Source organism: Sapajus apella, unplaced genomic scaffold (assembly GCF_009761245.1).
Source record: "Sapajus apella isolate SASKATOON/1434 unplaced genomic scaffold, GSC_monkey_1.0 scaffold6, whole genome shotgun sequence".
In the NCBI taxonomy this organism is placed as follows: Eukaryota; Metazoa; Chordata; class Mammalia; order Primates; family Cebidae; genus Sapajus; species Sapajus apella.
Window position 1 is genome coordinate 77283651 of NW_022436946.1, and position 22841 is coordinate 77306491.

Here is a 22841-nt window from a genome sequence, read left to right on the forward strand (position 1 = left end):
TATATTTTGCATTTTAGGTTTTGGGGTACATGTGAAGAACATGCAGGATTGTTGCATAGATACATACATGGCAATGTGGTTTGCTGCCTTCCTCCCCATCACCTATATCTGGCATTTCTCCCCATGTTATCCCTCCCCAACTCCCTACTCCCCTGCTATCCCTCCCTTAGTTTCCCCACACACACCTCAGTGTGTGATGCTCCTCTCCCTATGTCCATGTGTTCTCATTGTTCAACACCCGCCTATGAGTGAGAACATGCGGTGTTTGATTTTATGTTCTTGTGTCAGTTTGCTGAGAATGATGGTTTCCAGGTTCATCCATGTCCCTACAAAAGACACAAACTCATCGTTTTTTATGGCTGCATAGTATTCCATGGTGTATATGTGCCACATTTTCCCTGTCCAGTCTATCATCAGTGGGCATTTGGGTTGGTTCCAAGTCTTTGCTATTGTAAACAGCACTGCAGTGAACATTCATGTGCATGTGTCCTTATAATAGAACGCTTTATAATCCTTTGGATATATACCCAAAATGGGATTGCTGGGTCAGATGGAATTTCTATTTTTAGATCCTTGAGAAGTTGCCACACTGTCTTCCACAATGGTTGAATTAATTTACACTCCCACAAACTGTGTAAAAGTGTTCCTATTTCTCCACATCCTCTCCAGCATCTGTTGTCCCCAGATTTTTTAATGATCCCCATTCTAACTGGTGTGAGATGATATCTCAGTGTGGTTTTGATTTGCATTTCTCTAATGACCAGTGATGATGACCATTTTTTCATATTTTTGTTGGCCTCATATATGTCTTCTTTTGAAAAATGTCTGTTCATATCCTTCGCCCACTTTTGAATGGGGTTGTTTGTTTTTTGCTTGTATATCTGTTTTAGTTCTTTTTAGATTCTGTATATTAGCCCTTTCTCAGATGGGTAGATTGCAAAAATTTTTTCCCATACTATTGGTTGCTGATTCACTCTAATGATGGTTTATTTTGCTGTACAGAAGCTCTGGAATTTAATTAGATCCCATTTGTCTATCTTGGCTTTTATTGCCATTGCTTTTGGTGTTTTAGTCCTGAAGTCTTTGCCTATGCCTATGTCCTGGATGATTTTACCTAGGTTTTCTTCTAGGATTTTTATGGCATTAGGTTTTATGTTTAAATCTTTGATCCATCTGGAGTTAATTTTAGTGTAAGGTGACAGGTAGGGGTCCAGTTTCTGCTTTCTGCACATGGCTAGCCAGTTTTCCCGACACCATTTATTAAACATGGAGTCATTTCCCCATTGCTTGTTTTTGCCGGGTTTGTCAAATATCAGATGGTTGTAGATGTGTGGTGTTTCTTCTGGAGTCTCTGTTCTGTTCTATTGGTCTATGTCTCTGTTTTTGTACCAGTACCATGCTGTTTTGATTACTGTATCCTTGTAGTATAGTTTGAAGTCAGGTAATGTGATGCCTCCAGCTTTGTTCTTTTTGCTTAGAATTGACTTGACTATGTGGGCTCTCTTTTGGTTCCATATGAAGTTTCAGATTTTTTTTTTTTTTTTTTTTTCAGTTTTATGAAGAAGGTCATTGGTAGCTTGATGGGGATAGTGTTGAATCTATAAATTACTTTGGGCATTATGGCCATTTTCACAAAAATGATTCTTCCTAACCATGTCCATGGAATGTTTCTCCATCTGTTTGTGTCCTCTCTTATTTCGTTGAGCAATGGTTTGTAGTTCTCCTTGAAGAGGTCCTTTACATTCTTTGTTAGTTGTATTCTTAGGTATTTTATTCTCTTTGTAGCAATTGTGAATGGCAGTTTGTCTAGATTTGGCTCTCTTTAAGTCTGTTATTGGTGTATAGGAATGCTTGTGATTTTTGCACATTGATTTTGTATCCTGAGACTTTGCTGAAGTTGCTTCTCAGTTTGAGGAGATTTTGGGCTGAGATGATGGGGACTTCTAAATATACAATCATGTCATTTGCAAATAGAGACAATTTGACTTCCTCCTTTCCTATTTGAATACCCTTTATTTCTTTTCCTTGCCTGATTGCTCTGGCTAGAACTTCCAAAACTATATTGAATAGGAGTAGTGACAGAGGGCATCCTTGTCTAGTGCCAGATTTCAAAGGGAATGCTTCCAGCTTTTGCCCATTCAGTATGATATTGGCTGTGGGTTTGTCATAAATAGCTTTTATTATTTTGAGATATGTTCTGTCAATACCTAGTTTATTGAGAGTTTTTATTTTTAGCATAAAGGGCTGTTGAATTTTGTCATAGGCCTTCTCTGCATCTATTGAGATAATCATGTGGTTTTTGTCTTTGGTTCTGTTTATGTGGGGAATTATGTTTATAGACTTGCGTATGTTGAACCAGCCTTGCATCCCCAGTATGAAGCCTACTTGATCGTGATGGATAAGCTTTTTGATGTGCTGTTTCAATCTGTTTGCCAGTATTTTATTGAAGATTTTTGCATCTGTGTTCATCATGGAGATTGGCCTGAAGTTTTCTTCTTTCGTTGAGTCTCTGCTGGGTTTTGGTATCAGGATGATGTTGGTCTCATAAAATGATTTGGGAAGTATTCCTTCTTTTTGGATTGTTTGGAATAGTTTCAGAAGGAGTGGTACCAGCTCCTCTTTGTATGTCTGGTAGAATTCTTCTGTGAACCCATCTGGACCTGGGCTTTTTTCGTTTGGTAGGCTATTAATTGCTGCCTCAACTTCAGCCCTTGTTACTGGTCTATTCATGGTTTTGACTCCTTCCTGGTTTAGGCTTGGGGGGGTGCAAGTGTCCAGGAATGTATCCACTTATTCCGGGTTTACTGGTTTATGTGCATAGAGTTGTTTGTAGTAATCTCTGATGGTGGTTTGTATTTCTGTGGAATCTGTGGTGATATTGCGTGATTTTTCATTTATTAATATTTTGAATCATGTCCCTTTCTCACATTTCTCATTGTTCTTATTATGGTTTATTTTTAATGGTATCTTTATATATATACTTTTCACACTAAATATTTAGAAACATTCACCATTTTCATACATACAAAAATATTGCCTCCACGCGTTTTTGAAATGCATGGCCCATTTGATCTGGTTTCAGTTTCCCACTTCAAAGAGAGGAATACACTATCTCCTGTGACAGCATCAGGTGGTTAATGAATGTTGATTGGCATGCAGACACAGCATTGGGACTGCAGTGAGGAATGATGGGGACACTGTGGTAACGGGGGAGGGTTAGTACTGCTGAGAGGGGCACAGCTATTCTAGGCCACTTTCAAAATATGTCAAGGGTACCCAAATTCACCGTTATTTATTTTGTTGATCAAATTGTTCCAGGTTTGTCCACTAGGAGCTGTTTCATTTGGCTATGTCCCTCTGAAACACACCCACCAATGTGGGTTTGTTCATTTTTTTATTATTTGAATGCTTCTTTCCTTTCTGGCTCCTCCAGGCTCATCTGTATATTTCCTATCCCAGCCCTAGAATCAGCCATTTCTCTAACAATCCCTGGTTTCTTTTGTAAGAGAATGGCATTAGAAAATGCCACAAAGGTAAAGTGTCATTCTCATCACATCATAGCAAGGGTACATACTATTAACATGATTTACCACTATGGATGTTACCCTTGATCATCTAGCCAAGATGGATGCTGAAGTCATTAGGAGGGAGATGCAAGAAAGAGGAAGAAAAGCAGACTTTATGTTAATTTTCAAGCTTGTTCCAAAGGAAAGTTATGGGTGTGTTTGATCATATAAATATTGCTTTGTTTTAGAAAATATAACATGTTTAGGGACAATGAAATTGGAAAGAATCCTTGCTTCCAAATCATGACCTCTGTATTCAAGTCTTCATCATAGTTGCACTGTTCTTTCCTTTTTGTTCTTAGTTCATAGGTCCCATTGGATTTGGTGGGTTTCATTTGTTTTTTGCTATTGAAATTGTTAGTTTAAAAAACAGGATACAGAATGTCACATTTGTTATTTTAACTCCACTTCTTGAGGTTGCCTATAGCATTTTAAATTTCAGAAGATCAAGAACTTTATTCATTTCCCTTTGGAAAAAAAAAAAACAAGATTTTAACTAGTGGCATGTCTTCAAGGAAGCTAAAGACATTTAACTTTTTCTATTTTACTCTAAGGGCATTCTGATGATTGCCTGAATATGATCTTCTAAGTGTTCCAGTCCCTGCCGCTGGCTGTTAGCCATCTCCTATGGAGGGTTGAAAAGGAGATAGCTGAAAGCTGCAGAAAGAAAAGTTTGCTAAAGAAACAGACGCTGCCAGCCTGGGCAACATAGCAAAACCCTGACTCTACAGAAAATTTAAAAATCTGGCCAGGCATGGCATGCCTATAATCTTAGCTACTTGGAAGGCTGAGGTGGGAAGATTGCTTGATCCCAGGAGTTGGGGGCTGCATTGAGCCATGATTGCATCACTGCACTTCCAACCTGGGTGACAGAGTGAGACCCTAACTCAAAAAAAAAAAAATGGAGCTGGTTGTTGGTAAGGGTCACCAGACTGGAGTGCATGGTAGTCACCTGCCTCCTTCTTTCCTAGAGAAGATGACAACGTGATGAATAAGCACCACCACCCTGGAATAGTTTAAATGGCATTCATCCTGGAGGAGTGTGCACATGCACCAAATATATCTTGTGTGTCCTTTGTAGCCATTGGGTCTATGGAAATTACTCTGGCTGTGCGTTTGGTTGATTAACATTGCTATGCAAGCTCTGTCCATATAGTTGAGGGTTATTGCAGGAGGAATACACCACAGCGTATAACTTTGGCCTTGAATAAATGGAAAGAGAGTGCTTTTGGGGGACAGACCTGTTTGTAATATTATAACTCTTATAAATACATGAATTGCTGTCCCTTTATCATAATATCCATTGCTTTATTTCTCTGTTTTAGATTGGAGCTCACACCAGGAACTTGAGGTTTTGCTTGGTATGTAACTGCTATTTCGTGATAAGAAAGTTAGCAAAGCTTTAAATACTGAGAATATTTCAGTTATATGAAGATACTTTCAATAGTCAATGTTGTTACATTTCCACCCCCCCTCAGAAAATAACAGGGCTGTTAAGGAGCCCTTAAAGAGCACAGATTGAATGAAAATGACACAGAACAAAGGATAGATCCCAGGGGTGAAATGAATAAGGTGTGTAAATAGCTGTGCTATTTTCCTTTGAAATATCTGGCACACTCTATGTAGTATAGTGGTCGAGGATGGAGGGGCTAATTCTGTGAGGAAGCATTCTGCATGGAATCTCAGCAGGGCATAGATGGTGAGGGCATCTGAATCTTTTTGAATTTCTAAACTAATTATATGACAAACTTTTTAAAATTTAGCATACCTGGAAATATCATTCTGCCACATCACCTGCATTTAATTTTTTATAAGGTCATTGTCTTGCCTTTAACACCCAGCCCTCTAGAAAAATGATGCATGAGCAAATGTTAGCTTTGAGTTGCTTTCAGTAATTTGGAGTGTGCTAAGCAAAACCTGTATTTTCTAGCATGAAGTTGGCACAGAAATGCAAAGTTTTGCTTCTTTGATTCATCTTGTTACCTAGAACCTTCGATCATTCTGTATTCTGTGGACAAAATCCTACATGCCTTTCACAGCCCAGCTTAAATGAAAAGTCGAACATAAAACAGGCGGAATTTCCATGGCCATATTTAATTGTTCTAGTGGTCCCACAGTCATAGTTTATTCTTTTTAATTCCTTTTAATGGCGATTTATCTTTTCCTTTTTTAAAAATGTCTTTTGCCTTCTATTCTTTTATTGACTGTCTTCCTCTTTGATTATGACCATGTCTCTTGCACAGCTGAGACAGATACTGATTACTTGTTACAGGTGGGTCCACATTTATTTTTTATTTCTATTTGTTTCTTATTCTTTCTTATTTTTATTTTTTTGAGTCAGGGTCTTGCTTCATTGCCCAGGCCAGAGTGCAGTGGTATAATCAAATCTCACTGTAATCTCTGCTTCCTGGGCTCACCTCTCACCTCAGCTTTCCAAATAGCTGGAACTACAGGCACACACTACCATGCCTGGCTAATTGGGCCCACATTTAAATGACTAGTTAGTACTTAAATACTTGCCAAGAGTTGCTTCACACCTGCTGTATGCAGAGCACAACCCTACACATTCTTAAGAGAGCACCCCTTATGAGATGGGGTTTGCCCACCAGTTTTTCAGAGATTTGAATATTTAGTTTTCTGGGCAAAAGTAGTTTAGGAGCTGAAAAATCATAGCCGTTTTAAGAAGATTATTTTACTCCAGAAACCCACAGTACTATTTTTATTGCCTTATATACAAAGCTATTCTGTTAATTTTTTGTAAGTATGTATTAGGTTTAACTTGGTTTCTCTGTGTTTGCCATGTTTAATATTTAAGGCCAAAAAATTGAAATATTTTTATTTTCTTAGTATGTCAGGGAAGAGGAGCCTGAAGTTGGAGTGAACTGGGGAGGTGGGAGGACTATATTTTTGTGAAAGTTTTAGTAAATTCCATGGGTTTTTGTCCCACCTATGGATAAGTCCTAGGATACAAAAGCAATTAAATGTTAATATTGATTCAAAAATTAAATCACCAAAACATTGCTGAGAGAAATTAAAGACCTAAATAAATATAGAGAGATCATGTTTATGAGTTAGAAAATTCAATATTGACAAGATGTCATCAAATTAATATATAGACTCAATGCAATTTCAGAATTTGCCGAAATTGACAGACTCTGAAATTCATGTGGAAATGAAAAGGATCTATAATAGTCAAAACAACTTTGAAAATGAAGGATAAAGTTGGAGAACTAATACTATCTGATTATAAGACTTATTATAAAGCTATAGTAAATCATGATATTATGGCATTAGTATTAAGATCACCAAAGAGACCAATGAACCATATTAGAGCATCCAGAAATAAACCCATACATATATGCATAGCTGACTTTTGAAAAAGTTGTAATGGCAGCTCAGTTGTTCCAGGTTAATTAGGTATAGTTGGAACAATTAGTTATCCATATACAAAAAAGAAAACTTCAATCAGTTCCTCATACCATATATAAAAATTAACTGAAAATGGATCATAATCTAAATATATGACCTAAAACTATAATACTTACAGAAAGGAGGAGAAAACCCTTGTAACCTTGGATTAGGCAAATATATATATATATATATATATATATATATATATATATATTTTTTTTTTCTTCTTTTGAGGCAAGGTCTCAGTCTGTTGCTTAGGCTGGAGTACAGTGGCATGATCCTGGCTCACTGCAAACTCCACCTCCCTGGGTCAAGTGATTCTCATGCCTCGGCCTCCTGAGTAGCTGGCATTACAGGCATTCACCACCATGCCAGCTAATTTTTGTATTTTTAGTAAAGACGGCATGCCAGCTAATTTTTGTATTTTTAGTAAAGACGGAGTTTTACCACTTTGGCCAGGCTGGTCTCAAACTCCTGACCTCAAGTGATCTGCCTGCCTCAACCTTTCAAAGTGTGCCGGGATTACAGGCATGAGCTACCAGCCTGGCCACAAAAATATTTTAAATAGAACATCAAAAGCATGATCCATTAAATCAGAAATAGATGAATTGGACTTCATCAAGATGAAAACTTCTCTTTTTCAAAAGACACTTATAAGAATGAAAAGCTGAGCCACAGACTGGGAGAAAATATTTATAAATCATATCTAATAAAAGATTTGTATGTAGAATATATAAATAACTCTCAAAACTCAATAGTAAGAAAATAACCTTTTTTTTTTTGGAATGGGCAGATAATTTGAACTTTTTGCTTAGGAAGAGATACAGATGGCAATAAGCACATTAGTTATTAATGCAAATTAAAACCATAATGGGATGCCACTATTAATAATACCTATTAGAATTACTGAAATTGAAGATTGACCCTACCAAGTGTTGGTGAGGATGTGGAAGAACTCGACGTCTCATATACTGTTGATGGGAATGTAAAATGGCAGAAGCACTTTGGAAAATAATCTGGAAGTTTCTGAAAAAGTTAAACATACACCTAGTACATGATCCACTCATTCCACTCCTAGATATTTATCTTAAGAAAAGAGAAAGAAAGTAGCATAGACTTGTAAACATGTATTTAGTTTATAGCAGCCTTATCTGTGATAGCCAAAAGCTTGAAACAATCCAGATGTCCTTTAGCAGGTGAATGTGTAAACTGTGGTATGAACCACACAACAGAATACCATCCAGCCAAATAAAGGACTGAACTATTAGTGTATATCACAAGTAGATGAATCTCTTTTGACTATGCCAAATGAAAGAAGCTATATTTACACACACACACACACACACACACACACATTCACATACACTCCATGTGCTAAATTATTACATTCATACGAGATTCTAGAAGATTCACACTAAACTAGTGTATAGTTACAGAAAGGAGATTGGGGTTCCCTAGCAATGGGTGACATAAAAAGGGACTGGAAGAATGGATTTAAAAAGGGTACAAGGAAGCTTTTGAGCGTGCTGGGTATGTTAATTATATTCATTGTGGTGATGGCTTCATGGCTATATATATATATATATGTCAAAAGGTGTCTAATTTTACACTTAAGAGAGGACACAAACAGATGGAAAAACATTCCATGCTCATGGTTAGGAAGAGTCAATATTGTGAAAATGGCCATACTGCCCAAAGTAATTTATAGATTCAATACTATTCCCATCAAACTACCATTGACCTTCTTCACAGAACTGGAAAAACTCACCTTAAACATCATATGAAATCAAAAAACCCACATAGCCAAGACAATCCTAAGCAAAAAGAACAAAGCTGGAGGCATCACACTATCTGACTTTAAACTATACTACAAGGCTACAGTAATCAAAAAAGCATGGTACTAGTACCAAAACAGAAATATAGACCAATGGAACAGAACAGAGGCCTCAGAGGCAATGCCACCGATCTATAACCATCTGATCTTTGACAAACCTGATGAAAATAAGCAATGGGGAAAGGAATCCCTGTTTAATAAATGGTGTTGGGAAAACTGGCTAGCCATGTGCAGAAAGCTGAAACTAGACCCCTTCCTTATAGCTTATAGAAAAATTAACTCCAGATGGATTAAAGATTTAAACATAAGACCTAACATCATAAAAACCCTAAAAGAAAACCTAGGCAAAACCATTCAGGACATAGGCATAGGCAAGGACTTCATTACGAAAACACCAAAAGCATTGGCAACAAAAGCCAAAATAGACAAATGGGATCTAATTAAACTTAAGTTCTTCTACACAGCAAAAGAAACAGTCATCAGAGTGAACTGGCAACCAACAGAATGGGAAAAAATATTTGCAATCCACCCATCTGACAAAGGGCTAATATCCAGACTCTATAAAGCACTAAAACATACAAGAAAAAAAAAAGCAATCCCATCAAAAAGTGGGCAAAAGATATGAACAGACACTTTTCAAAAGAAGACATATATCAGGCCAAAAAACATATGAAAAAATGCTCATCATCACTGGTCGTTAGAGAAATGCAAATCAAAACCACATTGAGATACCACCTCATGCCAGTTAGAATGGCAATCATTAAAAAATCTGGAGACAACAGATGCTGGAGAGGATGTGGAGAAATAGGAACACTTTTACACTGTTTTTTGGAGTATAAATTAGTTCAACCACTGTGGAAAACAGTGGGGTAATTCCTCAAGGATCTAGAAATAGAAATACCATTTGACCCAGCGATCCCATTACTGAGTATATACCCAAAGAATTATAAATCTATCTGTTTTAAAGACACATGCATGTATATGTTCACTGTGGCACCATTTACAATAGCAAAGATGTGGAACCAACCCAAATGCCCATCAAAGATAGACTGTATAGAGAAAATGTGGTACATATACACCATGGAATACTACACAGCCATTAAAAAGGATGAGTTTATGTCCTTTTTAGGGACATGGATGAATCTGGAAACCATCATTCTCAGCAAACCGACACAAGAACAGAAAACCAAACAATTCTTGTTCTCATAAATGGGTGTTGAACAATGAGAACACATGGACACAGGGAGGGGAACATCACACACTGGGGTCTGTTGGGGGATGGGTGGCTAGGGGAGGGATATCAGGGGGTGGGGAAGGATAATATTAGGAGAAATAACTAATGTAGATGACGGGTGATGTATGCAGCAAACCACTACCATGGCACATGTATACCTATGTAACAATCCTGCAAGATCTTCACGTGTAGCCTAGAACTTAAAGTAAAATTTTAAAAAATTTTTAAAGTACATTTTATTCTATATTAGTATTTCAGGGATCCCAGACCACCCCTTTTGGTGGTTTACTAGGACCCGTAGCACTCAGCATATAGTCATACTTAGGGCTAAGACTTATTACAGTGACATAGAAGGATACACAGGTGGATCAGTAAGGGAAAACATCAGGCAGGGTCTGGGGAATCCATGTGCAGGTTTTTGTGTTCCCTCCGTTCCTCTGAGATCACTCAGAGCCCACCTTCTCTCCAGTAGTGATAATGTAGTCAGAATTGTACAATGATTATACCTAGGTAACCCCATTTAAGACTCAAGAGTTCGGGGTTTCATTGGTGGTTTGTCATATAGACACTCCTTGCCCACCAAAATTTCGTATTCCCAAAAGGAAAGCAGTTGTTCAGCGTCCCAGACAGACAAAATAACCTTATAAGTGAGGAAATGTTTCAAAAGCCACATTCTTGGACACCAGCCAAGGGCCAGCCTTGCATGCAGACCTTTCTAAAGATAACAGACTCAGGCTTGTTAACACTTTTCTGCACTCACTTGTACCTCAGCTTGTTTAAAAAAAAAAAAAAATCATAAAAGTTAGTAAGAGCTAGCACAAGATAGTTGCAGTTCATTTATTGAAAAAATGATAGAGACTATAAAAAACAGTAACTTCAGATTTGAAGGAAACCAATGCAGTGAGACCCTCATTACCTGGAATGCTTCATACTCTTAAATCCTCTTTTTGGAACAAGGTAGGATAATAAGTAAAACCAGGAAGCTTGGCTAATGGGAGGTTCTAATTATTTTTAGTCTTTAATAATATGACTTTCATTTCCATTGTATTTGAAAATGTTTCCCAAGTATATCATTTTTTCTTTCATAAAAAATTCCTTGGTTCATGATCATTATTTAACCACCACTTAACTGATCATGACTCAGTTCAGTTCTATAGCAAATAAACGGTAAAGCACTGCTGTTGAAATTACGGTTACCTCAACAACAAGACCACTTCATTATAATTACCTCAACAAGACTACCCAGTTGTGCAGGTTATACCTCGTCCAAGGCACATCCAGCTGGGAGGGTGCGTGGAGCTTAGGTCCATCTCCAGCATGGAGTGTGTCTGCCCAAGAAAGGGGCACCTTTTTTCTAGCTTGTGCTAAGATGCCTTTTGGGCTGTTCAACACAAGCCCTGGAAAAAGGTGGTGGTAGCAGTATTCTCCAACAGTACTGCCTAATATCAGCAAGCTTCTTTGTGGGCATCTCTTTAGCCTTCAAGAAATCCAGCTAGTAACTTTCAGTTGAAGGTCATGTTTAACCAGGATTCTGCTATATGTAACAAGGACAAGCGATTCCAGTGGTCTCTAGTTTGGCCCAATTGCCCTTGAAAACAGGCAGATTTTTAGGATGTGTGTTTCTTTTTATCGCTCTGGAAGAAGCCAGGTTCAGTTCTGTATCTGGGTCCCATTATTAATGTCCCCAGCCAAGATTTCTGTGTATGTATAGCAATAGAAAAGTCAGAGAAAGGACAATCCTGTGGCTCCTCTGAGTGAAGTGTGTTCTTCCTACGTAATGAAGTTTCCTAAAGGGGAATTAAACTTTCTCACCTCGGAAGATAGAAGTATTGTTTAAAGCTTCAACTTTGAAACGAATAGAAAATATCTGATAGTTGCAACTCAGTTTCAAATAAGCTATGTCCAGATATTAATACCCATTTTATGAGTCCTGAACCTTGAGCCGCCAGCCCAATTTATGACCGAGTGGAAGTCATGGCACTGAGCAACCAGCCTGAAGGATGGGGCTCCGGTCTAGCAGCGGAAGCATTCTGTTTGGAAACCTTCAGCTTTTGAAATCTACGCCACTGTCAGCCCCGCTTCTTCTAAGTAGAGCACATTCATTTCCTCTGTCTTTTTCCTAAGGAAGCTTAAAACACGTATCTTTTCCCTTTTTATAGATGCGAACCACTCGCAAGGTCTCTGTCTGGCCTGTGGGCCTGGTTGGTGGGCGGCGCTACGAACGCCCGCTGGTGGAAAACGGCAAAGTCGTCGGCTGGTACACCGGCTGGAGAGCGGACAGGCCTTTTGCCATCGACATGGCAGGTGAGGAGTGTGAGTGGTCACGTTTGTTCCTGCTGGACTGTTCTTATGATGCTCCTGTTTATAATGGTGTACTGAATGAAGAAAGCTTTAAAAGACAAAATTGGGTAAAATCCTAGATCATACCGTATTCAGGAGATGAAATATTTAACTAAACCTTCACAACAGGCTCTTTGGTTAGATCAAGTGGAAACTGATTTCGAGGGTGATTAGAAAATGCTCATGCTGTTCCATTTTGTCACCTGTCTTTTTAGCCCACAAGCATCTATGTGGCAGCTACTGGGTTGGCCATTGGGGATTCCGTGGTAAGAGCTAAACCTGGCTCCTGACTTCCAGGGATCTGTTTGCTGGAACCCTTTGGCTCCCTTCTCTAGAAGACCAATATATTAAAATATATCATGTTTATTGATAAATTTAATAATGATATAAAAATTGACAAGTCATATTAATGCGTATTGATACATTTAGTGCTTTATCGATATATTTAATATCTAAAATATAAACTTGGATTTCTGGTATTTCAAGCATTTATTAACTTTGAGTATAACTGTCTTAAAGTTTTTATTCCCTGAACAACCAGCTGAATTGAATTAGCCCTGAAGTAGACCACACGTTCTAAAATGCTACTTTATCATAAAGTGACTCATTTTCTGTGGGTTATAGAAAATGTTGCCTGTGATAACTGCGGAAGTATGGACTTTGAAACATGAGGCTCAGAGGCAAAAAAAAAAAAAAAAAAAAATTCAGTGACAGCTATACTCTAAAAGATGAAGGCAGAAAGGCTCCAAAATTGATCTCATCAATCTTGGGCTCTGAAGCACAGCTCCATCGGGCTGCCAGCCTCTGCTTGCCCTATCTTCTGTGCATATTTCCCAACCGTAGTCAGGATCTCTGTGCTCAGAATTCTGATGGGATGGAGGCTCTATTCTGAACTAGATTCATCACTTTTATTCTGACAATACTATAAATCTGAGGGAGCCAGAATACGAAGAATATCAGGAGTCATCTGAGGGGCAAAGCACTCATGGACGTCTGTGTGGTGGGTCTTGTCACATTGCATCATGGGAGAAGACAAACAGGAAATTTTTACTCAACATTTAACACACATCTCCAGAGCACCAGGCCACTGCTCAGGGCCCTGCTGACCTCTCCATCCCTCCCTGTCTCCAGCTGTATGCTTTGGTCTTCAGTTCTGGCAGCTCCAGAGCTGAGCTGGCATTTCAGCCTAGGTCTATACCTGGAGACAGACGGAGAGGCAGCAGAGCCATCTTGGACAGTCCCAAGGACTCTCAAAAGAGGCCTGCCCTTGACCCACTCAAAGAGTCCATGACCCTGAAAACATAGGGAATAGCATATCTTTTAAAAATCAGGCTTCTTGCTGACTAGAAGTGTACCTTTGAGCAGAAAATTTAGACCACATTAGGGAAAGTCCTTCCACTTCTGTGGGACGTAGTTTTCTTTTGAATAAAGTGAGGCAGTTGCAGGGTATGACCACGAGGGTCCTCCAGTACAGCTCTCCTTTCCTGGCCTCCCACCTTGGGACGCTCAAGTAAGAGCCCAAGCTGGCCTGCTAAGTGAGGATTGTGACTGCTCAAGCATCTGCAGACAGACTTTTGCTGCTGATCTTCCCCAGAGCCTTGTTTCAACACATGTCTCCTTACATGTGAGATGTCTGCATATTTCCTTGCATGAATCATGCAAGGTTAGGGTAACTCGGGTAACTCTTCCTGGATTTTATTGTAGGAACTTTATGTAGATAAACAGGTATCCAATAGACCTGTTGAATATTTGCATTGGTTCCCCCAGAATTTGCGTCACATTGATATTTCTAAAATTAAAGAGACATGTGTTTGTGCATTAGGGCTGACCTAGCTAGGACTGCCAAATTCTGTGGGAATTCTTTTTTTACATGACAGGACCAATGTTTGGATTTTTCTAAACATTTCAGTATATTTTCAAAGCATATTAAAAACATTCCCATTGTAATAAAACATGAATGATTTCCTTGCTCTGTATTCATCATCCTTGTTTTAAAACAGGAATAAAGTGTCTGTCTCTAAGAAGACAACTTTTGTCACACTAAATAACTTTTTTCACTTCACACATGAACTTGCTTTGCATCTTAGCTTTCAGTAAATTATTGATATTTTTGAAAGTCTTTAAGTGTGAGTGATTTGGTTGATAGGATAATGATTCCGTTTTTGAGGCAGTTTGTTCTAAATCTAACTTGAAAATTGATGGCTTTGTTTAGATTCCACATACAATTCATTTATTCTCTGGGAAGAGGGAAAAGATCTTTTAGGCCTTCATATTCAATTGGTGCTTGTCATCTCATTTCCAAGTTACATGTATGTACACACACACACACACACTCACACACACACCATCTCTAGAGGGGGAGGAGAGGGGCACATCCCTGCTGTGGCCAGGACGGTCTGAGGAGCTCTACTTTGAAAATGACTCTGTGATAGTCAAGTGAGAGGACCATATTGGAGTCTGGGTCTGTCTTGCATTTGCAAAGCGGATTGAGAGAAATGAAATTTCAAAAGCCCAAATGGAACATTTGTGGGTTTGAGCATATTTAGTAGAAGCCCCCCAGAGCCTGTCCTACTTGTATTTCTTTGAGGTCATCACATAGCCCATCACTGAAAACTCATTTGAGTATCAGACATTGAAACTGTAATGTTTCATGTCATTCTAGTAGTTCTTAGACTATCATTTAATGCCATGTTGAACTTGCTTGATGCTGAAATTTTGCTCTCAGATGACATGAAACATTGTTCTGAAATAATCTTGTGTTTACAACCATAATGGCAGGATTAAGATTGTTTCTTTTCCGTAGGAGGACATTTATTTAAAACTGTGTAATGATTACTGCTTTAAAAAATTAATATGCCTGCCTACAAGATGGAAAGATAACACTGGTGGCATGCAGTTGGCTTCACAGCTGACCAGTGGTCACACAGCTCTGTCAAGCCAGCGAGACCCTGGGAGGGTTTCTATTGCGTACGTCGGAATTCAGTTCCTACACCTCAGGCATCTGAGGACTGGCTGAAAGTGAGGAAGTCCACACAAAGTTTTAGCTGTTTTGAAGGGAGGCAGTTAATTTCAAGTGACAGACTCACTTCAGCCACTTCCAGGAAGGTGTCAGTAAGAACCACTGCTTGAAAGAACTGAGCTTAAAGCAATCTTCAGCCACACCAGGAGGTGTAGATTTGTTCAAGTTTAGAACTCAAAACAGATATTTTTTAGGAATTTTCAACATTGGCGTGTGCCTTATTCTTGACTGCAGGATGTGGCAGGTAGGACATGGTTCTAATGACAGTGTATGCAGTTCTCAGTTGAGTTGTTGGCACATAGTAGGTACTTTATTCTGCTAAAAACACAACTAGTGCAATTAGATTGTGACATCACCTGGAGTTGGTGCAGACCCCACAAGTTAGAGGGCATAGTCTCCAACAAGACTGCCCTTACTTCACATGCCCCCACGTGCTGGGGAGCCCCAGGCCACCCGCACTTCTGACCAACTGACTGCATTGGGTGTTTCCCGCAATCTCATGATCCCCTCAGGTTTGCTAATTTGCTAGAATGACTCAAGAACTCAGAAGAGGGCTATACATATACAAATTATCATGTAATTAGTGTTCTTTTTTTTTTTTGAGACGGAGTTTCGCTGTTGCTACCCAGGCTGGAGTGCAATGCACGGTCTTGGCTCACTGTAACCTCCGCCTCCTGGGTTCACGCAATTCTCCTGCCTCAGCCTCCTGAGTAGCTGGGATTACAGGCACGCGCCACCATGCCCAGCTAATTTTTTGTATTTTTAGTAGTGTTCTAAAGAATACAAATCAGGAGCAGCCAAATGAAGTGGCACACAGGCCAGCAGGTCCAGGTGGAAGGAGCAGGCTGGGAGCATGCCAGGCTTCTGTGCCTTTTCCTCATACAGGCAAAGTCTAGGAAGGTTTAGTTTTCTTTCCTAGAGTCCTGTGGGCCAGGGTGAGTCAAAGCCCTGGGAATGAATGAGCTCCCACAGGGATAGTCCGCGGCAGCCTAGAATTGCATCCTCAGGGCAGGTATTTAAAGTGACTGCAGGGGAGGAACCAGGGAAGGAGAAAAGGCTCAGCTAGAGGGGGTTAGGGTAGGCGGTGGTGACTTCATGGGAAAGAAGAGGTGGATGAACGATGCATTCCGTTGTTGGGTGTGGGAAGAGCAGGACCCTTGGTGAATACGGGAGAACAAGAGCCAGAGCAGAATGGTCCAAGCAAAGTTAGGTTTCTGGCCTGGTGCAGTGGCTTATGCCTGTAATCCCAGCACTTTGGGAGGCTGAGGTGGGCCAATCAACCTGAGGTCAGGAATGCAAGACCAGACTGTCTAACATGGTGAAATTCTTTCTCTACTAAAAATACAAAAATTAGCTGGGCATGGTGGTGAACACCTGTAATCCCAGTTACTCAGGAGGCTGAGGCAGGAGAATCACCTTAACCTGGGAGGTGGAGGTTACAGTGAGCCAAGATTGTGTGACTGCACTCCAGCCTGGGCGACAGAGGGAGACTGAAAAAAAAAAAAAAAAAAAAAAAAAGTTAGGTTTCTAATGGAGCAGAGAGGGAAAGATTTGATCTGGGAAAGGTTTGGGGAGGTTCTGTCTTGGCAGGACAGGGATTTGAGAGGATGTGGTGAAGGTGGGTGGCCACGAGGTGTGGGTTAGGAAGAGGAAGGGTGCAATGACTGCTGAGGTCCACTCCAACTCGAGGGTTGTGTGATTTTGACGGGTTCTGATTCGAAGGACTGAGATGATGGAAGGTGGTGCACCGGGCATGCTTGTCTTCTTTTGGCAGCCAGCTCCACCTCGCCTGTGGCCTATCACCGGCTCTCCAGTTGGTGGTAGTTTCTATTCAGTGGAGGTTTAAAAGGCCCTGACCTTTGTGGTGAGTGGGTAGAGAGGGGGCGTGGGGAGCATGACTAGGAGGCAGGAGGGCCAGGAGACAACTCCTTCAAGAAATGCAGCAGCACATGAGTAGGGAAGAGAGATGGTGGCAGTTTCAAGGGGTAGAACAGCTTTTTCTTCTTTCTTTAATGATGGAGGAGGAGAAATTGAAGTTTTAAGTAGTAAGTGTTAAAAGTCCCAAAGGAGAGGAAATGAGGGGAGATCAGGATCTTAGATGAACAGGCTCACCTAGACAGAGTCACGCCTGACTCCCACATAAAAGGTGAGATAAGTAAGGAAGCCAAGGGCTGGGAAGGTGGAGGGGCCAGTTGTTGGAACTGACCTTCTGCCGAATGTTAATAGAGGGAGAAGTGACATTTAGCTGAATTCCACACACACTGAATGTAGCAGCCCCTGGCCTCAAGGAATTTTGTATCTGGCAGAGATAAAATGGCTACAACAAGAGCATAGCTGATGTGTCGTGGGATCGAAAATGGGTACAAGTGGAATGTTTGGGGGTTACATTTAAAGAGAAAACCACTGCCACTGGGGGAGTTCTGGGAAAGGTCTTTGGAAGAGGCAGCGTCTGAGAGGCACCTTTGATGCTAGGCCCACATCCGGGCAGGGAGGGTTCCTGGGTGGGGTGTGTTTTTGGAAGAAGAAAACCCTTGGGAAGGTAGCTCTTGTGAAGGGCATCTGTGGTCAGATGGTGAGGACCAATTACTAAGATGAGAAGATTTTCTTCATATCTGTGGACATTGGAGAGTGTGAAGTTTTTCAAGTAGGGGACTGATGTGATTAGAAATACAGTTTGAGAACCGCATGTTGGCAGGTGCAGGATGAATGGGAGAGAAGGGCTGGAGCTGGAGGCTCAGGCAGTCATCTGGGTCATGAGCCCGTAGGGCAGTGGGAGGTGAGAGGAGGTCTTAAATACCACAGCCATTAGGGACTTATAAAATTTTAACAGTCTTTTCAGATTATACTCATAAATCAGCAGACATTTAGATCTTTTTAACACCTTCTTCTGTTGTATGGTATGGTGATAAATGATGTATTAAATTTAAGTTTGGTTAGTTTTAATTGGTGTAATTTGTATACCCTTTTAGTTATAATTTATGTGCGGAAAATACGGTGAGGTTGGGTAATTAAAACATTCCGTTAACCAGAATGCCAGTTGTGTAAAAATAGAAGTCTACATATTAGGGGAAAAAAAATCACATTGCCTGACTGAAGTTTCCAAGCTCAGAATTCGCTGTGGGTGTGTGGTCCCAGAGGAGGGTGTAGAGGCTGGAAATGAGGAAGACAGTGATCACGCCTGCCTGGGCCTCCTGCATCCATACCTCTTCTCTCCCATGTCCCTTCTCCCTCAAAGCAGGAGGACTCTTTCAGGAATGCAAACCGGATTCTTGGCAGTCTCTTGCTCACAGCTCTTCAGAGGCCACTCATGCTCTTGGAATAAACAATTCCTTGCCACTGTCACGTGCCAGCTCCTGCCCACCCCACCACTGCCTACCTTACCATCCTTGTTCCCCTCTACTCAGTCTTTGTGGGCAGAGATCACTTCTCCAGCACATCCTACCCGTCCCTTTGGGGCCTACACTGATGACCCTGCCTGGAAATGCTCTTTCCTCGTTCAGTCCTCCTCATCCTTCAAATCTCAGCTTAAAGGCCACCTTCTCGGGGAAGGCTTTGCTGATGCCCAGATTAAGATAGTCCCTCCCACATTATAATGTGCTGAACTCTCAGCCTCCCACACCTGTGCACCTTGCCACAGTGGTCATACATCTCTCACTGTGATTGTTGAGGCTCCGCCACCCCCACTCCCAGCTTGGCCAGAATGCATCCTCCCTGTAGGCAGAGGCTGGACTATCCTGCTCTCCACTCCTTGTCCAATCCCAGTCCCAGTTTTACCACAGCCCCAGCTTGCGAGTGGGGCTGAGTGACGGCATTGTCTCAGAGCAGCTCTCCCCACTGCAGGTTCACCAGGCAAACCTTTAAAAAATTATTACAAATGATGACTGTGAAACTGGATGGGGCTGAGGGGTCACTCTGGGCATGTTGCTGAAGCTTGCTTTCTGTGGGCTTCTGCAGGGACATGGGAATGACGGTTATTCCAGGTCTCCTTCATCTCGATGTTTGTCAACAAGGAGTTTTGCCTGGGTTAATTTACTTGGCAGATCCTTTCTTGGTAGATAATGCTGTGATCAACTTCAGCCCAGCCCAGATCAGATGATCATTAAAGCCAAACAAGCAGTCAAAATTAATGACATTTTACTTTGCTTCAGGAATATAAATACCACAAGAAAATGGAGGAAATTACCTTCTTGCCACTTTGGAATCATTTGCGGTTTAAGTGCACTGTTTTCCACATGTAAATGTTTTCTATGAGAAAGAGAAGGTTATGGAATGTTCTCAGTAGAGTGACTTGATGTGTCGTGTGATGCCTTTTAGTGCAGGATCTAGGGGCCAGCTTGGGACTTTGTCCTTAGGTTGGTACAGTGTGATTGTTACCAAGAGAGGACTGCAGCTGCCAGGGGGTGGTAATTCTGTCCCAAAAACTTATAGAACCACAGGGACAGGTAGCAGAGTGTTGGGGCAGTAGGCAACTTGCTGCTCAGTTTTTAATCTATTTCTAGAACATGGTGCAGTGTAGAGACTTGCAGGCACTTGATGGCCACAGTGCCATGTCTGATCCTGTCTGCATGTGCTGTGGCCAGGGCTGTGCTGGGCAGAGGTGGGTGTGTAGGGCAAGGAGTACCTGTGCATCTGCGTGCTCATACTCAGGGTGCTTGCTCTGGAGCAGCTGGCAATGGGGTCAGATTGGGTGGAGGTGAAGGGGAAGTGAGGATAGGGGTTTCCAGGCCTCTGTCCACTTCAATTCCAGCAGCATTGCATTTACATATTGGAGTTCCCCTCAAGATTCCAATGGAATAAAACATTCATTCTAGGAGTAAAAATTTTGAAAACCTGAAGTTTTCTTTTATATAAGGATGTCCAGCAGACTCAATAATTGTATATTATTTGCTGAGCATTTACCAGGCATCAGGCATTCGGAGGCATTCTGTATTTTTTCTTCATTAATCCTCACTCAGCTGTGCAAGGGACATGTTAGTTTTATTATCCCCACTTACATATAAGGAGCCCAAGGCCTAGGCATGGTAAGTGAGTTGTCTGGGATTCAGCATCAGATCAGTGTGTCTACAGAGATGGTCTCCAACTCACTCACCTACAGCCAAGTCACTGAGTTCTTGGCCTCTGAGTTTGCAAAACAGTTTCTTGCTTTCTTCATCTGCAGAACAGGGAAAGTGAATTTTTTCACAAAATCAGACATCAAAGCACCCAGGAGTAGAACATTGTAGATACTTGGTGAATGCTACTCTTAACCAAGAAACAAGACTGTGCCTTTGGGCTCAGCTGGCTCACACATTTATTTTGATGAATTAGGTCAATGTTTTGTTTGATTATCACAGTGATGAGGTCCATGCAGGTAGCTGTAGGGTGGGAGAATCACTCACCCTCGGCCCCTGCTCTGACACATACAGGCTGTGCAGCCTGAAGATCTATGGGAATATCTGTTTCTTCCCAAAACCTGTAGATTAGGGATCATATCACCTGCTTTCTGGGTTGTGTTGAGATTGAAGTAAGATGAATACATGTAAAAATTCCTGCTGTTCTGTGAATATTTGAATCTGCACCCATGTGTAGCTATGTGAGATTACTCCTAACCGTAGTACTTAAGAACACAGAAACTCCACTGTGAGCTCATGATGAACTTCGTTTCTCTTCTGGCTGGTGGACCTGTGCTCATTACCATTCAATGAATTGACTCAGCGTGCAGGATGGCATGCTGAGATAAACACTAGCCCTTGCTTTAGATTAAATACCCGCAAAAGAGAATCATCAACAGGAGAAAATCAAAACCAAAAAATATCATTAAACAGTCGTTTAGGAGAAGGTATGTGTTCATTGTTATAATTTCCTAGCTGAAAAACTAAACAAACAGCAGTTGAGCTTTCAGAAAAAAATGCCATTTGTAACATTGAGATTTGCAAGGCATTTGGTGCCATGTGAGTGCCGCTTGCCCCTGTAGGTGAGTGAGTCTGTGTAGACCACAAGACAAGTGTTCATTATGCAAATTCCTCATGGCACATGGGGAAGGAGTCAAAAGAATGATTCTCATGCATTCTAATCAAGTCGCGAGGGGGAAACTGTCCTTTTTCACCACCTCTACTTTCCTAAGAGTCCCTAGGAGAGCATCTGTAGGTAATAGTTTTCATCTAGAGTGTAGTAAAGAGGTATTATTTATTTTACTCATATAAATAATTAGGATTAAGGGTTGTTGCCCTGCATCACTTACGTTGGGGTCTGGGGTGCAAGCCACTTCTCTCTTTGGCATGCAGGCTGGTTGCTGTGACTACCACACATTTTTCTGCCCTGGCTTCAGAAGTTAAGGCGTGTAGGCATTCTTCCTGGGTTCCCTGAGCAGCTGTAATCACCCTGACCCCGAAAACTCTGCACATTAGTTCACCTCAATTTAAAAACCCTCAGGCCAACTGCCATGGACTTGGCATTGCCCTAAGCTGATGGGCCTGATTAAACCAAGAGTGGCACACACTGCCCTCCAGCCTAGGATGTGGAATGTCACTTTTCTTCTCACGTGTGCCTAGTTAATTTCCAGTCACGCTTCCAGACTCACTGATGAGGCAGAAATCGCTTTTTCTGGGAAATTTTTCCTAATTTTCCACCACGTGTAGATGCCCCTTTCCACCTTTTCCCCTGGAATCCTGGGCTTATGCATTTATGAATTTTTCCACAAGGTGGCGCCCACGCTAGCGTTGTCCCTGCCCTTGGCCGCCTTGCTAGCCGGGGAGGACATTAGAAGGGCGCTCCCATCTCCCTGCATCCCCCTAGGCTGGGCACACTCCCTGATGGTAATAGCTTGAACAAATGTTTGCTGAATTCGTGAATTTTAACATGTTTTCCTTTTCTAGTGTAAGGATTATCAAAATTAAAACTTAAATCTTCTTCTCGCTTTTGAGACAACATTGCCCTTATTTCTTAATGGTGAGGTGTAAAGGGGGATACCAAGTTGTGCTCCAGAGCTCTCCGAGGAGGGTCTAATTCAGCGGGTCTCCCCGTGGCTTCGCATCAGAATAAGGGGCTTTGAAGAAACACCCACACCTGGGCTCTACCACGGAGCAATGAGACCATATAGTTTCTGAGGGTGAGGCCTCGTATTTGTGTGGTTGCGGGTCTCTCTCTCTTTTCTTTTTAAGTTTTGAGGTGATTCTGAAGTGCAGCCAGGAGTAAGAGCAGCCAGCGAAAGTGATCAGATCAGCGCCTCCGATTTCCTTCCTGTGGCTCGTTACTGTCCCTCAGTGGTACAGTCCTTTCCCAGGCCATCCTCTGCATCCATCTCAAGTAGGATAACTTCATTACAGAGTTTGGAAATGCTCAATAGAGTTACTTCCATAGAAAATACTTCTTCCATTGCTCAAGCAAGAAGAGAATTTGAGCATAGGATAGGAATTTTTTAATCATCATAACTGAAAAATACCAGCAACAATATGAATA

At 41.2% G+C, this 22841-nt stretch overlaps 1 protein-coding gene across 2 annotated transcripts in view; it reads left to right on the forward strand.

The window, feature by feature from the left end:
- B3GAT2 (beta-1,3-glucuronyltransferase 2) overlaps positions 1 to 22841 on the forward strand; it is an 87573-nt gene that overhangs the window by 33596 nt on the left and 31136 nt on the right. For both annotated transcript variants that reach the window (XM_032275583.1, XM_032275584.1), the window contains exon 2: positions 12205 to 12349. In XM_032275583.1, coding sequence (XP_032131474.1) covers positions 12205 to 12349 — 145 coding nt within the window. The remainder of the gene's footprint in view (positions 1 to 12204; positions 12350 to 22841) is intronic.